The 19,237-nt window shown below is 37.0% G+C and overlaps 1 protein-coding gene across 10 annotated transcripts in view; it reads right to left on the bottom strand.

The window, feature by feature from the left end:
• Positions 1-19,237, bottom strand: part of NAP1L1 (nucleosome assembly protein 1 like 1) — a 39,467-nt gene that overhangs the window by 4,147 nt on the left and 16,083 nt on the right. For 4 of the 10 annotated variants that reach the window (XM_040233861.1, XM_040233860.1, XM_040233863.1 and 1 more), the window contains 12 exons: positions 15,632-15,717; positions 14,140-14,242; positions 7,293-7,434; positions 6,971-7,051; positions 6,161-6,289; positions 4,932-5,003; positions 4,003-4,142; positions 3,423-3,568; positions 3,310-3,329; positions 1,951-2,073; positions 1,169-1,198; positions 606-656 (listed from right to left, as the gene is read on the bottom strand). In XM_040233861.1, coding sequence (XP_040089795.1) covers positions 606-656; positions 1,169-1,198; positions 1,951-2,073; positions 3,310-3,329; positions 3,423-3,568; positions 4,003-4,142; positions 4,932-5,003; positions 6,161-6,289; positions 6,971-7,051; positions 7,293-7,434; positions 14,140-14,242; positions 15,632-15,717 — 1,123 coding nt within the window. Of the gene's footprint in view, positions 1-605; positions 933-1,168; positions 1,199-1,950; positions 2,074-3,309; positions 3,330-3,422; positions 3,569-4,002; positions 4,143-4,931; positions 5,004-6,160; positions 6,290-6,970; positions 7,052-7,292; positions 7,435-14,139; positions 14,243-15,631; positions 15,718-19,237 lie in introns of all 10 variants that reach the window. The other 6 variants (XR_005719787.1, XR_005719786.1, XR_005719789.1 and 3 more) reach the window with 3 other exon arrangements.

Here is a 19,237-nt window from a genome sequence, read left to right as displayed (position 1 = left end):
CTGATTTTTTAACTACCCTCTCTTACCTGATGACTAGGTTAAAGCGTCTTCTGGGTATTTTACAGCATAAGCAAATGAATAAATGCATTCAAGAGAACCTGGAAGTTTCAAGTGAATCCTGATAACAAGCCCAGCATTTTGCAGGAGATGAAGTCCTTTCCTAACCCTGATATGACACCTTCCTAGGAACAGAAGCCTAGCCTCGGGTATGGAGAAGAGGTGACTGGAGAACCTAAGAGCGCCGCTCCCCGGGTTCTGTGCACTCCGGCACGCAGATGACTTAAAAACTATTCACAAGCTCTCCTTAGGAGAGAAAACATCCTCAACGCCACCAGCATAAGTAATGCTGAATGCTTAAAGATGCCCAAGATAAGGCACCATTAAAACAGAATCCTAGGGGTATTTAGGCCAAAACTATGAAAAACCTAAGGTCAGAACCAAAAATAAAAGTTTCTTAGGAAAGGTACATTGAAATTACACATACTGTTGAAATGCCAGTGAGGAGACATTTATTAAAGACTTTAAAGGGCAAAAATAAATTTTATATTCAGAAACATACTTAACCTGCCTTAAATTTAACAGAAAACAGCACTAATTGTGCTCACCTTTGGGTCATAGTCTGGATCATTTTCCTCATCTCCTTCTTCTTCCCCTTCCTATATTAAAGTTCAAAATGCATCCATGAAGTAGGTACACAGTAGGAAGAATGGCTCATAATGTAGGGAGAATTTAACACAAGTTACTCTCTAAGTCAACAGATTTTTCATGATTACAGAGTTTGGTGACAATGCAATTTAATTTGAAAGCTTCTAATATGAAAAATTTCCCAACACAACTTGAGACATCCAGACAGGTTTTATTGAAAAGATTTACTGCAGCCAACGTTGAAAAAGTTTACTGCAGCTTTTGACTTCTTCAAAGAGCTGATAACCCTGCAGCAGAACAGAATTATTTGAAATAAAAAAAGTGTTCTGAGTTTTGCAGTTTATTTATTGAAACCTCATACATACATTGCTTGGACGGAGAATTCTAAAACCACGTTTTTCCAAAAAAAACGTTTTTATCCCATATCATGGAATAATGAATATACCAATGGAATACATGCGTCACTCAATTTGCTTCTCAATGTGTTAAACAGAGAATTATTTGCTCATTTGGTAAACATTACCTCATCCGCTTCTTCACCTTCTTCATCATACTAAAAAAGGGAAAAAATATGACGTTTGAATGAAGCTAACATCTGAAAGCAGCATTTACTTAATATCCACCACTGTATCCACTAATGTCTAAAACAAAGGAAAAAATACTTCCACTTGGCAACTGATTAAAACAAGGACAACAGCTACATGAATCACCCAGCTCAGTGCCATGATCTGAATTTAACAACTTAAAAAATAAAGAACACAGGATAATCATGGGTAAAGTGTGAGCAGGTAACTATGACTTGTCTGTAAATAATATTACTTGTCTGTAAAAAAAAGGACCTAAAGCATATCTGAATGATTGCCACTGAACAAGACAGACGTCCAAAATATTGGAGAACAACCTATTTTTACCTTAAATTGTTCCTTTGTATTTCTATGAGTAAAAATTCCATGCTTTCTAATAAAGATTTTTATCAGAATTCAAGAATGTCCAAGGTTGTGATTTGTTTGGTCAAAAACATGTAATGGATTTACAACACTAATCCAACATACTGAAGTTTTACTATTTCAAAGTAGCCTTCCTAATAGTAGGAAAATATAAACTACAATAAACCAAACACAGATTCTAAGAGAATCTGTTTAAAACAATTCAAAGCAGTTACTGAAAAGGATGTAAGTAATGAGCCTAATTTGGAATTATTCTGTCTTGCTTTTTAACAGCTCCCTCTATTCATTAGACCGCTCAGCAGTTCTGGCTACCACAGCCTCACCAAAAGATTTCACTGCAGGATTCAGACTCACTCACATCATCATCGTCATCTTCAATAGCTTCTCCAGTGAAGTATAACACGGATCTTGGGATTATACGCTCACGTAAAAAGTGACCAATTTCAAAGTCTGCAGCGAGGATAGCTTCAGAATCATCATCCTGTTAAAGAAAAACAGAAGCACAAAATGCAGTGAACTTACTAAATTTGGCCTATGTGGGACTGCTCGGTTTCAATCATTCACAGAAACTCTCAACTTCACTTTAAACTTTTAAAAGCAGCTCATGTGTGCACGATCAAGTAGTCTTCTGCATGTGCCTTAGGTTTACAGGTTTTTAATAAAAAGAAAATGTTAGGAGGTCAGTGTGCCTACTGATCATTGCTTAGTTTCCTCTAGTTTAAAAGTTACAATAGCAACTTTGCTATATGATATTATTTAAAGATATTATTGAAAACACCGAATGGAATAAAAGGAAGGATCTTAGGCTCTTATAAATAAAATTATGTATATGGCACATAATATAGACCAGAGAGGAGACTTATCCAAGCAGCTGGGTAGTGCCAAATGTCATGAAGTCCTACTTGATAAAGACCAAGTCAGTCTCAGATTACTACTTAATGGCAAAGGGCAGCATAGGAATGCTGCTGACATTATTCACAATTAAAGTTATGGATAAGACTAAAGTTCCAATTCTGTGATACTAAACAATGAGTAAATATTCTGTGAAATTCTAAATGTTTATTTTTGATCCATCAACACAATCCCATCTAGTAACAACAACAAAACACCAAAGGGTTAGGGGAGAAGACTTTCAAGGAAAAATTCTAATCGCAGACAGAGATGTTCTATCCATAACTACTCAAGACTGGTTTTTGTTACCATCAATACTTGGTAATAGACTTAAGCCAAATTCAAAACATGTCTAGCCTACTGCATGTATAGATTTCTTTAAGGCTGTTCCTCATTCCAGGTTGTATGCCAAGGACATTTCAGCTATATGATCAACACATATAAAATAACCACATTTCTACTGGAATAATAACCACAGAAAAGAAATATAAGCAGAATGTGGTTAGTGTTTTCTAAACAGTATAAATGACTTAATACACTCCATTTTCAATAAGGAAGAAAACTTAATAGTTTGAAAACTTGACTCCCTCACATCAGTATTTGCAAGTCTCAAAAGAAAAAATCTTTAGCCTCCCACCATTTCTCAGTGGAAGCAGCAAAAGCATTTTCAATGGAGTAATTTTTCAGATGTGTAAAGGTCCTCTTTTCTGCATTACAAGCATCAGTACAAAATACTAGCAGCCACTTCCCCACTCCTCACATTTGAGAACCAGTCTTTTAATTTTATATATAGTAAACAATTCAACAATTAAACAATTCAGCTTACCAGATCTCCACTCTCAGGAACTGCAAAATTGAGAAAAGAAATCCAAATGAGTAAAAAGTTGACCAGATCTCATAAGAAAACAACCATAAATACTCAAAGCAAACACTATTTACCTTCAGGAGGGGCAAAAAAATTAAAGAAAGAGTCATTAGAAACTGTTTTGGTCACAGTACGAACTGTCCCACGTCCCTTGTGTTTCTGCTTCTTCTTAATAGTTTTCAAAGTGACATTCTTCCCTTTTTTCCAGTCTATCTGGCACCTTCCAAAACAAACAGAAAAGAATGTCTATCACAACGCATTTATACTTTGAATTGCTGGAAAACTGACATTTTTCTAAGTAAATGTTTTATTTTCCAATTTTAGAGGGGAAATTTGTGCTGCTTTCTGTAGCAGTATAGACAGAAAATTTTTATTTCTCAACAAAATTTTTCAATGTATTTATAATTACCACAAACTCACAATATAATACATTTAAATGTGTACTCCTTTGGAAAAATATCTATTATGGTCCATGGAGAATCCTGCAAAAATAGTTAAGCTCTTCTCAGAAAACATTTTATTGAAATATTTGGAGATAAACTATGTATGTATGTGTGTACCTAGCAGACAGACTAGAAAATAATAAATATCACAAATCCTAAGTAAAACAAAAACAGATGTAGCATTCTATTAAAGTAGTAAAATGAAACTCACCCTGTACAACCCATAATTTCTGGTCCATCAAAAGAAAAGGGATCAGAATCATCTGGTTCTGACCTCATCCTGTATGTCTTTGTCAACACTTCATTTGTGAAATATTCGTTGGGTTCAAAGTGAAATTCTAAGACAAAACTCTTAAAAAAAAAAAACCAACATTAAATTAATTTTTTATATGATAAAATTTCAATGCTTTAGTAAATAAAGCTTAATGTATGATTTCTATAAACATAAAATTTTAAGTGACAAAGTTCTATTCTGGGAAAGTCATGTAAATCCCAAATTACCTTAAAAGCAATATATGACTTTATTACAAATAAACTGAGCAAAACTTAGTTCAGCTTATACTGTTTAGTAACATGTTTATGAAATAGGTTAGGTACAGCTGAACAATCTCTCCTTTCTTCCCTCCATCTCCCCAGAGAGGACTTTCAATCTTAGACTGACAGAGAAAAGGCCCAACCTTAGCACATGTAATAGAAGAACCTACAGCCCACAGAACCTTTGCCCATGCTTTCCATAAACCTGACGGTTTCAGGGAAAAGCTGTTGGCTGATCTTCCATAATGAAAAAGTAAGAACGTTCTAACACCTTCTGTTCTATTTACTTTCCAGACACATGTTTTTTAATACAGAATAAGCACTTTCTTATTCATGTTACTTTGCTGTTATTTTTAATACATTTTAAATTCAGTATCAAAAATGGATGATTTTTACAATCAGAGGAGGAAAAGGAATAAATACAGCATCACAACTATCAACATGCGAACTGTAATTCCAACTAACAATTGAAAGTGCCAAATATCATTTTCAACTTTTCATTCCCTTGTCTAATTATTGAATGTCACCTTTCTTTAGAAAGTTCCACTGATCTACTATGCAAACATCTAATGCTACAAAACTGGAAATATTTCAAGATTCTTTTACCATAGGTTGACCAGCATCTGAGAACTTCACTTTAATATCTTTCAAGTGCTTCAGAATAGGCTCATCATGTTCCTTTAAAAAAAAAAAAAGATCAAAACAAGTATCTAAATGGCATTTTAAGACTAGTGTTCTTCTATTGGACAATATGCATTTAACGAACTGAGACATTTTACTGAAGTTTTATGTATAATTATGAACCTTAAGATTTACTCTCCAGGTTATGCCTTATATGAAGCTAGTTTAAAAATGTTTCCTGATCATAATTGCTACCATTTCCGGCTGGTTCTTGTTCCTTTACTACTTTGCTAAAAAACAGAAATGCAATAAGCTGTCATTGTTTTGAGATAATTTCTTTTTCTTGACATTAACTTCCAACAATCACAACATGAGATAACAAGTAATAATGCAGATGAAAGTGGCCCAAGAAATGATTCAGATTAGGAAAGGCAAAGTTTCCCAAAGGTGACATCTATATTGGTTTCCCAGAGAAAAGGACAATTATTAAAATAGGTAAGTAAAGAACATGCTTATCAATGCAGGAGACATAAGAAGACTAAGGTTCAAGTCCTGGATCGGGAAGAATTCCCTGGAGCTGGGAAAGGTAATCCACTCCAGTATTCTTGCCTGGAAAATTCCAAGGACAGAGGAACCTGGTGGGCTATGGGGTCCCAAAGACTCAAATATAACTGGGCATGCATCGACACACACACACACACACACACAGTGGTCTTTGACAATGCAAATATTCCTTGGAATAGCTTCAGACTGAAAAAGGTCTCTCTGGTCAGACAATCAAAACAACCCACCATAACCTCCATACTCTGCCATCTAAAACCAAAAGGCACAGGGCTATGTGAGAATTACAGTGAAATGACCAATTACATAAGAAACTGTTTCATTATTTAATTTTTGGAAATGAATTATAATTTATTTGATTACATTAATCAAAGGTGCAATTCCCCTTTCTACCAATAACAGCTCTTTCAAAAGAAAGCCATCATGGGAATTCCCTTGCAGTCCAGTGGTTAGGTTTCTGTGCTTCCACTATCAAGGGCCCAGGTTTGATCCCTCATCGGGGAACTAAGATTCCCATAAGCCTTGGAGCCCTCTTTTCCCCTCAAAGGCAATCATTCTATAAAAGTCAACAATACAGAGACCAGTCATCACAGTCATTTAAATTCCACAGGTTTACTCTTTGAGGTAAACTGTTGTTTTATGAATAAAATTACCTGAACCATATCACTGAGCAAGTCAACATTCTTAAAAACGGTCAACCAAAACTCAGGAATTCCCTTGGGATCTTCTTTTTCTTCATCCTTTTTCTCATCTTCAATCTTGGCCTTTTCTTTTAGCTCCTCCTTAATAAAAGACAGCATTAATGAATGCTGGATACCTAGATTAGACATCTTGATAAAATGTTTCACATTCAGGACCCAACAAACCTTCAACTAATTCTAACATTCAGCCAAAGTCTAGTCTAATTGTGTAAACACTACTGTTACCCACAGAAAACCTTTACTTCTATAAATATTTACTATACCATATCCCTCCCCAAAGAAAGCTACTAGGACCCATTAGGTGTAGAGAAAAAAATTTTAGCTTCATGGAAAAAAAAGACTTAAGCATAGTAAAGAGAAAAAGCAAAACAACATAAACCTCGTTTACTGCCTCACTCACTGGTTTTCTTAATTAAAATATATTCTCTTAATCAAGCTTAAAATATGAACACTGGAGAAATGAGATCAGGTAACAGGGCACTCAATCTGCGTCACAGCTCTGCCATCTATAAAGGTGGGCAGGTCACTTACAAGCCTTCACCTCCACTCAAAAAATGGGAACAATCCTTTCCTATGTCATAAGGAAGTTCAAAGTAAAAGTTTATATAAATCTATAAACTTTAAGTACTATAAAAATACAAGGAAAAAGTAAATTTGGGTATAGACAGTGCCAGGCTAACAGGGGCTCATCTGCACTCATATCCATCTCACAATAAAAGAAATATTCCCAAAGTATAAAAACACACTAAAGATAATACCAACCGAAATTTCATCTTCCTCGTCTGGTTTCCATTCACATTCTTCTTCTGTAGGTTCATAAATGGCATTAATGATCTCAAATCGCTGAAACGATTAAAAAAAAAAAACAAATTGCATAAAAACTCTGGCATCCAAGCTAAAAACTCTCTCTCGTTAACACTCATAGATTTAATGACTTCATACCACAAGCTGAATTGTTATTACAATAGTTTCCCCACATACCTTTAATAACCACTTTGCTAAGAGGTCTAACAAAAGTTTGTTTATATTTTCAAAGCTTTATTATCTATTTGAACTTTAAATAAAAAGTATTAGAAAACATTACCTTATCAAACAGAGGCTGATAAAGAACAGCATACTTTCTTTCAAGATCATGAACTTCCTCATAGAATTTGGCTTCTATCTGTGCACATTTTACTTGAAGGTTTTTGAGAGCATTCACTCGTCTTTTAACTACCCTAGGCAAGCTGAAAGGTTAGAAAATACCAGTTATACAGCATCACCGTAAGACACAAGTCACTTTTGTCATATTGAAACTGAAGCATAAAAGTTAGTCAATGACGCTCATAGTTAGCAACATGCATGCTCATTCATGTCCAATTCTTTGCAACCCCATGGACTGCAGCCTGCCAGGCTCCTCTGCCCGTGGGATGGACTCTCCTGGCAAAAATACTGGAATGGGTTGTCATTTCCTCCTCTGGGGATCTTCCCAGCTCAGGGATCAAACCTGGGTCTCCTGAATGGGCAGGCAGATTCTTTACCACTAAGCCACCTGGGAAGCCTTTAGTGAATGACAGGTTTCCTATTTGAAGCAAAAGGTACATTCAAATACAGACCTGATGACCATTAAGCATTTCAAAAGAGCAAATTTAACCAGGTAGCAAATTTAAACTGATAAGAAAATGTAAATTGTATCACAAATCCTAAATCTTTCATTGTAGTCAAACCTTAGCACTGAGCTTGTCAGTGCTGGTATCTCAGGTGTGAAACAGCCTATCTCATACAGTTAAAAAGTCATGAACTGACTATCCTGATAACCTGAATTATTTTTTAAAAATATGAACAACTGAGGGAATTCCCTGGCAGTCCAATGGTTGGTTAGGACTCTGAGCTTCCACTGCAGGGTACACAGGTTTGATCCCTGGTCAGGGAACTAAGATCCCACAAGGCATGCCAAAATCACTGAATAAACACAAATAAAATATGTACAGTTGACCCTTGAACACAGGTTTGAATCACTTATATGCAGACATTTTTCAATAGTAAATACTACAGTATTATACAGTGTGTGGCTGGTTGAATTGGTGGAGATGGAGGAATCCAATACAAAGGGCGACTCTTTATACACTGTTATACACTATGTGTAAAGTTATACACTGATTAGGTTCCTCATTCAAGGGTCAACTGCATATCTCACCTGTGTCTGTTATTAGGGGAAAGGAGGGGACCATATCTCTTTCTGGAAAAAGAATAGTATCCTACAGCATTATTTTTTTTCTAGTCTCTATATTTAATTTGGAATTTGAAATTACATTAAATAAGTTCATAGTATTTTATGAAGAGGAGAGGGGGATTTTTTAAATAACAGCTTTCCTGAAGTATAACTGATATGATCCACTATGGGACATTTTTTTTTCTTAAACAATACACACACCTAGTTTATGTGCCCCTCAAAAAATTATTAAACTTACAAATCCCTCTAACACCCAAAAAACATTCACTCAGGCTGTTTGTACAACCCATCCAAAATCCAGGTTAGAATTTCCTGCCATAACGAATGGACCTAGAGACTGACATACTGGGTGAAGTAAGTCAAACAGAAGAGGAAATATTGTACGACATCCCTTATAATCAAATCTAAAAAGAAATGATACATATGAACTTATTTACAGAACAGACTCACAGAGAATGAACTTATGGTTGTCAGGGAGGAAGGAAAGTATGAGGGGGAAAGGACAGTTAGCAAGTTTGGGATCGACACGTACATACAGCTAGACTTAAAATGGATAGCCAACAAGGATCTACTCTGTTATCACAGGGAACTCTGTTCAATGTTATGTGGAGCCTGGATGAGAGGAGAATTTGGGAGAGAATGGGTACATGTGTATGTGCGGCTGAGTCCCCTGGCTGTCAACCCGACGGTGTCACAGCACTATCAACAATTCTCCAATAAAAAATCAAAAGCAAAAAAAATTTCCTGCCATAGACATCTTGTTGTAATCAAAGTAATTCTCTTATTTAGCCACATAAGGTAAGTAAAACAAACAAAAAACAAAAACCTGAAGTATCAAGTTTTACTTCTTACAATTGAAAGTAAAATGTTCTGTCAAGGAGGTCAAAGAACTTGGTCACCTAGCTTCACCCTCAACTTCACATGTCCAAAAAAACCCCCAACCAACCCAAGAAACTTTATGGAAACAAGAAGGCTCCATGGCTCCATAGCTCTCTGACAAACACACACATACATGCGCGCGCGCACACACACACCGTGAGCAAACTGAGAGACACACACACAGACACCACTCCCCCACCCCAAGACCAAATTCTGAGTAAGACCGCAGGCTGCCTTTAACTAGTACAGACAGGGTGAGCGGGCTGTAACTTCAATGGCAGGGATGGGTGGTGGTGATAACCAGAGTACGTAATGGTGAGGTCAAGTTGGAAGAAAGCTTTTGTGCAGCAAAGCTTTTAAGTTCTACATCTGCTTTCAACACTCACTGCCTGTCCCCTTCATCCTTCACAGAGCCCAGTTCTTAGGATAACACGAAGAGCTGACCAAAGCTGGATGGGCTCAGAGCCGTAAGCACTCACTCTTCCCCCTACTCCAATCCAGGAGCAACGATTACAACCAAAGTAGACTGCTTCCTCCCAAGAAAACCGTCTGCAATTGCCAGCCCACAAGTCTGAGGTGACGGGAGCTCTCCTCAGGCTCATCCTGCCCCCTCTCTCTCTAAACCTCATGAGGCTGAGGTGACAGGAGCTCTCCTCAGGCTCATCCTGCCCCTCTCTCTAAACCTCATGAGGCTGAGGTGACGGGAGCTCTCCTCAGGCTCATTCTGCCCCCCTCTCTCTTTAAACCCCTCATGAGGCTGAGGTGACAGGAGCTCTCCTCAGGCTCATCCTGGCCCCCCTCTCTCTAAACCCCAGGAGGCTGAGGTGACAGGAGCTCTCCTCAGGCTCATCCTGGCCCCCTTCTCTCTAAACCTCATGAGGCTGAGGTGACGGGAGCTCTCCTCAGGCTCATTCTGCCCCCCTCTCTCTTTAAACCCCTCATGAGGCTGAGGTGACGGGAGCTCTCCTCAGGCTCATCCTGCCCTCTCTCTCTCTAAACCCCATGAGACTGAGGTGACTGGGCTCTCCTCAGGTTCATCCTGGCCCCTCTCTCTAAACCCCATGAGACTGTCAAAACTGAAGTCTAACTGCCATCCCTCCCTCGATACTCACAGGAGTAACTGATATCGCCCAGTGAGCCACAGAAACAGAATAACTAGACGGTTCCAGGGTACTACGAAAGAATGAAATATTTAGCATCTGAAGCATTATTAGACAGATGAAGGATTTAAACAAGAATGTAAATATATATTTAAAGGGAGAAGGAGGATAGATACTATGAAACAAGACCAATAACTCTAAAACAAGGTGGGAATACTAAGTATTAGAAATACAATAACTAAAACAACCAACAAATAGGATAAACAACAGAGGTTCAACTGAAGGAAAAAAATCCATTAGGTTTAAAAGCTCTCAGACAGGCAGTGGTAAGGACAAAAAAGCTACAAGATATGGAGACATGGATGATAAATTTTAACAACAGCTGAAAAAGAGAAAGAAGGTGGATTATCTGAAGCAATGAGTATAATAATAAATTTCTCAGAGTGGAAGAAATATGAAAATCCTTACTCAAAGCACTGAGACTTTCCTGAGACGTATAACTGTCAAAGACAAAAGTAAATTCTAAACGTGTTAATGAAAAAAGCAAATAACCTATAAAGGAAAAGGAATCAAAGTGACATCAGGCTTCAAAGGAAACACAAGAATATACAATATAGAAGAAAAAAAATGAAATGAAATCTTTAAGATATTTAAGACTTTGAACCTAAAATTTTCAGATATGAAGACCAAGTAAAATTTCAGATACGAAGGTAAAATAAAAATTGCCTATGAGGCTTCCAGAAATATGCCACACTCATATTCATTAAAAATAATTTTGAGGAAGTAAAAAAAAAAAAAAATCCAGATGTCACATAAGGTATGGGTGAATTAAAAACTGGTAAAATTTACTGTTGCCTAGAAGGAAAAAAACCAGAAGCCCACAGGAATTACATTATCGGTGAATTTAAGATCAATAAGGGTAGGTAAAGCTATTAGATTATAAGCTATTTTACTATAACAAGAGAGAGGTAAATTAAGTGAATGAAGATTTTTTACACATCTATCCCCGAAACTGATAAAGCAATTAATCAATAAGCAGAAATAAAGAGAATCTGAACAGTACAACTAATATGCCTAACCTATTGACTTTGGCATATAGATCTTAACATACCCGTAACATTTATAAAAAGTTTTATAGCTGTTGAAGGTTTTTGGAACTAAACATGCAATCAAGAAACTGGAAAGAGGAATAGAGCAAACCCAAATAAGGAAATAACGTTAAAGGCAAGGGGGAAAAAAAGCAGCAATAACAAAAATACATGAAAATGGAAAATCAAAGGCTGTTCTTAAAACATTAAGATTGAGACAACTGACAAAACTAATGAAGATACAGAGTACAGAATATGGAAGGGACAATTAGATTTTTTTAAAGTACAAACTATATACTAATAAATTTGACACCTAGATAAAATGCATATTTTTAGAAAATAAAACTCCACAATTGACAAGAGAAACTGAAGACATTAGTTTACCAGCACACGTAAGCTCTTTTCACTACTGAATAAGGTAACTACCTACCCTAAGTAACTACCCAACTCATATTTCCAAAAGTATATATTTAATATAATTAGTAAATTCAAAGAAAAGGTCAAAAGATCATCAGAATCTATAAAGGACAAAAAGACCATTAAAAAATCACCAATAGACACCAAATTAGTTAAGAGATTATATATTCAATTCTGGTGAAGATTAGAATGCTCATTTTGATGCTGATGCTTAACACAATATTGAAAGTCCTGGCCAATGTTATCAAGAAAGAAAAATTACCATGGAGTGTGATATAATGTGGAAGATGAGAATTAAAACTGCCATTGTTTACAGATGAGACTTTGGGGCTATGGGAAAAATAAAAGAACAAATTACTATACAACAAGAACAGCAAGGTTTCTGGACACAAAATCAACTTTAATACTAATCAACAGCACTCCTTTATCATGAACAACTCAAATGGCAGCCCACTCCAGAATTCTTGCGACCAGCCTGAGGGACTACAGTGCATGGGGTCATGAAAGAGTTGGATGTGACTCAGCAACTAAGCACAGTGCATATACATATACACTGGATAACAAAATTAAGAATCTGGAAAAAAAAGTCAAACAGAAAATACAGTAAAAAATAAAGTAACAGTCACAATAACAATAAAAATCAACTAAGAATACTTTGTAATAAAATACAGAATACGACCTGAATAAATACAAGGACATGGATGAGACAATTTAATACCAAAAAGATAGTGGAATTCCTATCAAAATTTTAGTTGCTTTATTGTGGGGGTTCTATTTGTTTTTTAAGAAAACCCTGATAAACTCGCCCTCAACCATACATGGGATAACGGGCTACAGATGGTAAGATCAATCCTAAGAGTGTGTTCCATGATGGGTGAGAGATGGTAGGAGAAAGCAACTCACCGTCAGACATGAAAACATCCTCTATAGCCCTAGTCAGTAAGTGGGACAATGACAAAAGAACAGGCAAAGAAACAGCAAGGAGTGCTGCTGAGAGGTAAGGAGAGAGCGCTCAGAGACAAAGGGGTTTACAAGAATCTGATACGTAATAAAGGTGGTAACAGAAATAAATGGGGGAAAAAGGAACCGTGGAGTGGAGCGTTATAAAAACTTACTAAGAAATGGAAAGGTGATCTCTAGAAGGATTCATGGTCTAAAGGTAAAAGATAAAACTAATCAAGTCAATAGGAAACGTAGGAGCAAGGAAAAGACATCTTCAAAAGAACAAGACATAGGTAAAAAATTTAATGAACATAAAAATTAGGGATTTAATGGAGGAAACCATGGACAAAATCAATAGAAAGGACACAAAAAATTAGTTACAGAGTCTAAAACAGAAAGGATTAAAATCTAGAACACATAAGAACTCCTATAAAACAAGACAGTAACCCCCCAAAAGTGAATGGACCAAAGGGTACATACAAATGAGCAACGTAAAAGGCTCACTCCCAATTATCATGCAAAGAAAGTCAATTCATTAAAAATCAGAAAATACAAACAAAACCAAAGGAGCCTGCATCTCTTAGGCTGGTAAAGACAAAAACTATAAGGCTGATTGATGCCAACTGCTGACAAGGACACAAGGCTAAATCAACCTTCACATATCCTGGAAGTACTGAAGGCTTGCATATCCCATAACCATCAATCTCACCGGGAAGTACATACTCCAAAGAAACTCTCACACAGCCCCTTAAGAGGACAGGCACCAGGATGACCATCACAATGGAATTTGTGTTGATGGAGCTTGGAGACAATCCAGATGGGCGTCAAAGAAAGAGCATACAGTGAAGCATGGTGGACACACATCACAGAGAGCCAGGGAACACAGAGAAACCACTGACTAGAGATACATACAGATAGCAATGTGGGCAGATCTTAAAATCAAAGTTGTGTGAAAAAGCAGAATAAGATATTTGGGTTATTACTAATGACTTTTATCACCAATGAAATAAGTAAGAAGTCTGTATTTCTTCTAATTCTCTGCATTTCTAACAAATCTCTGAAGAAATCTCAGGGATGATTTAAGATTCATATACTTCCTATGGAGATGAACCAAAATAAACTTTAAAAGACCAATTCTAAATTGGTACTTAGCAAAATTTTAAACCCCTAATAATCCTATGATGAACATTAGCTTTTCCACTGTGACATACATTAAGTCCCAGATGACCTTAAAAATATTCACCTGCAATGCTGATTATAGAAAGACAGACTATGAAAAAGAAGAACGTGTACCTTTCAATGTATCCTGTTGGTGTTTCTACCAGACCATCAAGTCTTTCTTGAAGGGCTGCAAGAATCTGAGGATTTTGCATCATCTGAACAGTCAGCTGACGCGCTTTAAAAAAAAAACACAAAAGGGCATCGAAAGAAGTATTTTATGAAAATGTATTATGCTATTTTTATTAGGGCAATCCAATCATGAAGCTTTCCAGACTAGCCCATAAATCGCTGGTATAAGTACAGACGAATAGCAAGCTAAGGAAAATTCGCTCTAGGAAAACCTAGTGTACAGAAAAAGTTCAGGTTCCTAAAGATGTCTAAGGCACATCACTTCTTAAGGCCACTGCCACAACTATTATGAACACTATCCTTTATCTTCCTATGTGTTTTACCCACCTTGTATTTTGAGAAGTAAAGATTCATCCAGATGCCTATCTGTACCCTTTGAAGTGAGACAACACATAAGAAAACTGCAAAAATAGCAACACTTTCAAGCCTGGGAGAAAGACGGTCATATGAATGGCCTGAATGAGTCTTTGAGCTTGTGAATGTGTTATGCGCATGTGAACAAAGTTAACAGTGACAGGCAAAGGCTGTAACTAAAGCCAAACAAAATTTGGTTATTAATGGCCTCTACAAATTACACTCTATCCAAAAATAAGCTAGATTTGTACAAAACAAACTATTCTGCTATCTTATCTGCTCTGTCAATACAGACTTTATCAAAAAATTGCATTAATTTCCCAGTTTATGTCTTTAAAGATCAATTTACTTCTAATAGTAATTTGACTCTTGGATGACGTACAGTTGTGATAACCAACATACTTTTAGAAGTACCAATACTGGCCATAATGATACAGTCCTGTATCATTAGTTCAGTAGTCTTTTCACAATAAACCTCATTCTGGCCTAAAAACCGAAGTCAAGTCATCTGGTACCTTGATATTCTTGGCCCCTTTAAGCAGTGTAATTCCCCACTAACCATTATTGCCCCCTTTAAAAATAAACTGCTGAAGAAAATAGAGTGATTTTTGTCTACATTTAATAAATGTTCTTTTTGTGGTTGGTTAGAATGGATTAAAAAAAGACAGACATACATACCACATATTTCCTACATGTTAAACATTTTCAAGTCCAGGCTAATGTTTAGAAGCACCACTACCAACAACTCCTACCACTACTACCTAAGACACTTCTAAATTCAGATAAAACTCATAGGGAAATGCTTGACAAGACATGATGTCACACCAGCAGCAGAGGGCACACAGTGACCGCGGACGGGTCACCAGACCCATACCTTCCTCCCTTACTCCACCTCCATCTCCCTCTTCCTTTCCGTTTCTCCCTCCCCATCCCAAACATACATTCACACGCAAAACTGCTGCTGTGGGTGCGGCTAGTCAGGAAAGTGGACAGGTATTCAAAAAGAGAATGCTGTTTATTACTGTCCTCTAGAAGAGGTGAGCCAGCAATCACTGGCTCCTGAAGTAATTTAAAATAATACCTTTGATTTTTGTTTCTTCACCAGTTTCTTCTTCTTCTACTTCTTCAACATCATCCAAATCTTGATCAAGTTCAGACTGTTCTTTGCTACAATATTATAGTATCACACCAAGGTTCAAATGTACCAATTACCAAAAAAAAAAAAAAAAAGAAAACTTCAATTCATTTTCTAGGTTAATATGCCTCTTTCAAAAATACGAAATAGCAAATCTAAAAGATAATTCAGTTTTCCAACTTCATATGTAAATAAGTACAAATTGGAAGTACTTAAATTTTCATTTAAAAGCTTTTCAAATATAAAGTTTACACTTTAAGCTAAAAATACGGTTTGATGGGTTGTGATTCAGAGAATATAACATCAGAAAGTATGTGCTTCCAACTCAATATCTACTGATTTCACTCTTCCTACTTGATTTTATATGCGATGATAATACATCAATCTAGTAAGTCTACATATTCCAGCCTACCTTTCAGCTAGATATGGCTATATAACCAAATTCTGGCAGTGAGATAAAAAGGAGAAGCAATGCAGAATTTTACCATCCTCCTTAATAGGATGGTAAACAGCTGGAGGCTTTTTTGGTATTGCTCTCTCCCTACAACAGGGATATGATGGCTAGTTCCAGCAGCCATGTGGACCATGAGGCATCCTGGAGAAGTCTCCAGCTAAGAATAAATAAAGGAGTCTGGAAAAACAGAATGCTTCTGAATCTCTCTTAGCTGTAGAACCACCAGATAAGCCTGTATCTATCTTTGGACTTTCCTTTTTCTTTACTTCATAGTGGAGATGGGGAAGAACAGTATACGTTAAGGGGAAGACCTGAGTATACTTCATGCTCAGAGTAAAACTAGGAGAAAGTAACAATATCCTTCCAATTTAATCTTAAAAATCTAGTTTTTGAACATGATATTACAGTCAGTATTAAAACAGGGATATCTAAGTCAATATAAAGATCATCATACAATTCCTTATGTAATTCTACATTTTAGTATTTGGTTTAGAAAATTAGGTGCTTTCATATCTTGAAAAAGCATTTGAAAACTTAATTTTCATACAGTAACAACTACAGAAAAAGTCAACTGTATCTACAGAAATTTGTTTCTGTCAACTAAGGGGGGAAAAAGCAGTCTTCCCATCAGAAGCAACACAGACTATTTTGGGAGTATCTTTTATTATAAAATTAAGCATATTTAGAGCTAAGGTCACTAACTAAAGATAATATGAACAGTTCTTCCCCCAGGTGTCATCTCATTCAATCACTTATTGAATATCTAAACCTTAAAGCTTTAAAACAAGAGTCCGCAAACTGCCATATGGCCAAATCCAGCCCATTTCTATTCTTTAAATAAAGTTTTACTGGAACACAGCCACATTATTTACTGGCTATGGTTTCTTTCGTACAGCAGAACTTCCCTGGTGGCACTATAACAGAGCTGAATAGCTGTAACACAGACCACATGGCCCAAAATGCCGAAAATATTTGTGATCAGATCCTTTACAGAGTCTGCTGACTCCTGCTTTGAAGAACAAGGATCCTCTCTCCTCCTACCCTGCTAAGAGCTCACAGGCATCCAACAGTAAATAACGGAGTGGAAGGGGGTAGGGCAGAATCAAGCTAGCACAACCAATTTATTTCTTTTTTCATTAAAACAAAATGAAGGCTAGATGGCAGATTGCACATATTCATCTGATCTTAATCCTTCTAAAATCTCCACTTAGATTATGATAAATAAGTTTTAAAACAAATACTGAAGGACAGGGACATAAGGGCCAACAAATTCACCAAGAACTGAAATCTAAGTCCGTAGTGGTAGAGCTGAGAACCAGCCTAAAGTGTCTTTAAAAATATACAACTAGAACTAGGGCTTGGTGGTGAAGGTGGGTAAAATAGGGAGGATAAGCAAAAACTGATAAACAGTTAAATCTTAGGATGCTCTCTCTCTCTAGCAGAATAGGTTCTGCTTTGGAAAGGGAACTGAGAGCTCTGACTAGGGGACCACAGAGAAAAGCATACTAGAATCCCAAATACAGACATTCCTCCCTAGCTGCCCTCTCCCAAGTTAGCCCCCCAAACACTCTTCACTGGCCCGTGTGACCAGCCCAGGAAAAAAGTATCATTCTAACACTGGGGATTCTCACAACAAATACCCACCCGAATGGGTATTAAATTGATTTAATACCAAATTGGTAAGTCCTTCCCTCCCCAACACTCAAACTCTCCAATTAACTTAAAAAAAAAAAAAAAAAATCCTTCAACTATGCATTCCCCCCATCCAAATGTTAATGAGTGAACAAGTATTACTTCCCATCTGAGGAAAGCCTCCTACACTGAGACCAAAACAGAGGAGAGAAAAATTTAAGACTGAACAGACAATACAAGGGAATGAATATCCAGAGAAAAGATATAATCAATGAAATAAGAACAAGAGGCTATAAAAACAGGAACAGAGAGCAAAGGAATGTTTGAAAACTAAAATAATAGAAATTTAGAAACTCAACACAAGAGTTAAAAGATAGTTTCTTCTGCTTTGCCCAGAAAGAAGAGCAAAGAGACAAAGACAGAAACTAGAGCAAAAAGCAGCAGTCCAACATGTAACAGAAGTTCCAGGAACAGCAAAGCGGAAGGAGACATTCAACAGAGGGAGTCAAGAACATCCCCAGAGCTGACAGATGAGAGGGAGTCAAGAATACCCCCAGAGCTGACAGATGAGAGGGAGGGAGTCAAGAATATCCCCAGAGCTGACAGATGAGAGGGGCCCCCCACTGTGTGCCTAACACAAGAGAGAAACACAAAAACCTAACAATGTAAAAATTTTTGAACCCTTGAAGCCTGAGTAGCTTCCAGAAATAGATATATATGTCTGTATTTATTTAAAAGTGTCACATACAAGTGATTAAGAATTATGACAACTTTGAAATTCAACACTAGAAGCAAGCGGACAATGGAGCAATGCCTTCAAAATTCTAAAGAAAAGTGATTCCCAAATTAGAATGCTATATCCAAACTATCAAGCAGAAGGGTAAAACAGTCATTTTCAGTCATGCCATCTCAAAACAACTCACTTCCCTTGTACTCTTCCAAGAAGGTGTGCTAAACCAAAAGTACAAAAAAAGAAAACATGGGCTATAGCAAACTCTGGAGAGAAAAAGAAACCCCAGGAAGATAAAATAAATCCACAATGACAACTGTGAAGCCAAGGTCAAGCAATCCACACCGGGGCAGTGTGACTCAAGAGACCATCATTTGGAGAGCCATTATCACTGACACCCACACTTCTCCTTTTAATGAAGACAGTGTGCATGGGAGGACTGGCCAGATTCTTAGAAGTACTTGAACAGCGTGCTGCCCTTGTAATCAAGTTTCCTGCCCTCCCACCTCCATGCTCTGCTGCTTGCAACAGCTGTGGGATAATCACATTATAACCCCTTCATCCTGAAAGGTTGTTTTACCTACTCCTTTGAGTTGGCAGACTACCATGGAACTACAAACAGCACAGCTCATCCCAGTCTCCTTGACCATACTTCCGCAAGACAGTCTTCCACACTAGAAGCCTGCCAGATGCCGACATCAATAAACCTATGTTTCCAGGATGTATGGCCTTGCCC

The sequence above is a fragment of the Oryx dammah genome, unplaced genomic scaffold (assembly GCF_014754425.2).
Source record: "Oryx dammah isolate SB20612 unplaced genomic scaffold, SCBI_Odam_1.1 HiC_scaffold_29, whole genome shotgun sequence".
Taxonomy (NCBI): domain Eukaryota; kingdom Metazoa; phylum Chordata; class Mammalia; order Artiodactyla; family Bovidae; genus Oryx; species Oryx dammah.
The sequence above is the reverse complement of the archived record's forward strand: the minus strand, read 5'-3'. Positions and strand labels throughout refer to the sequence as shown.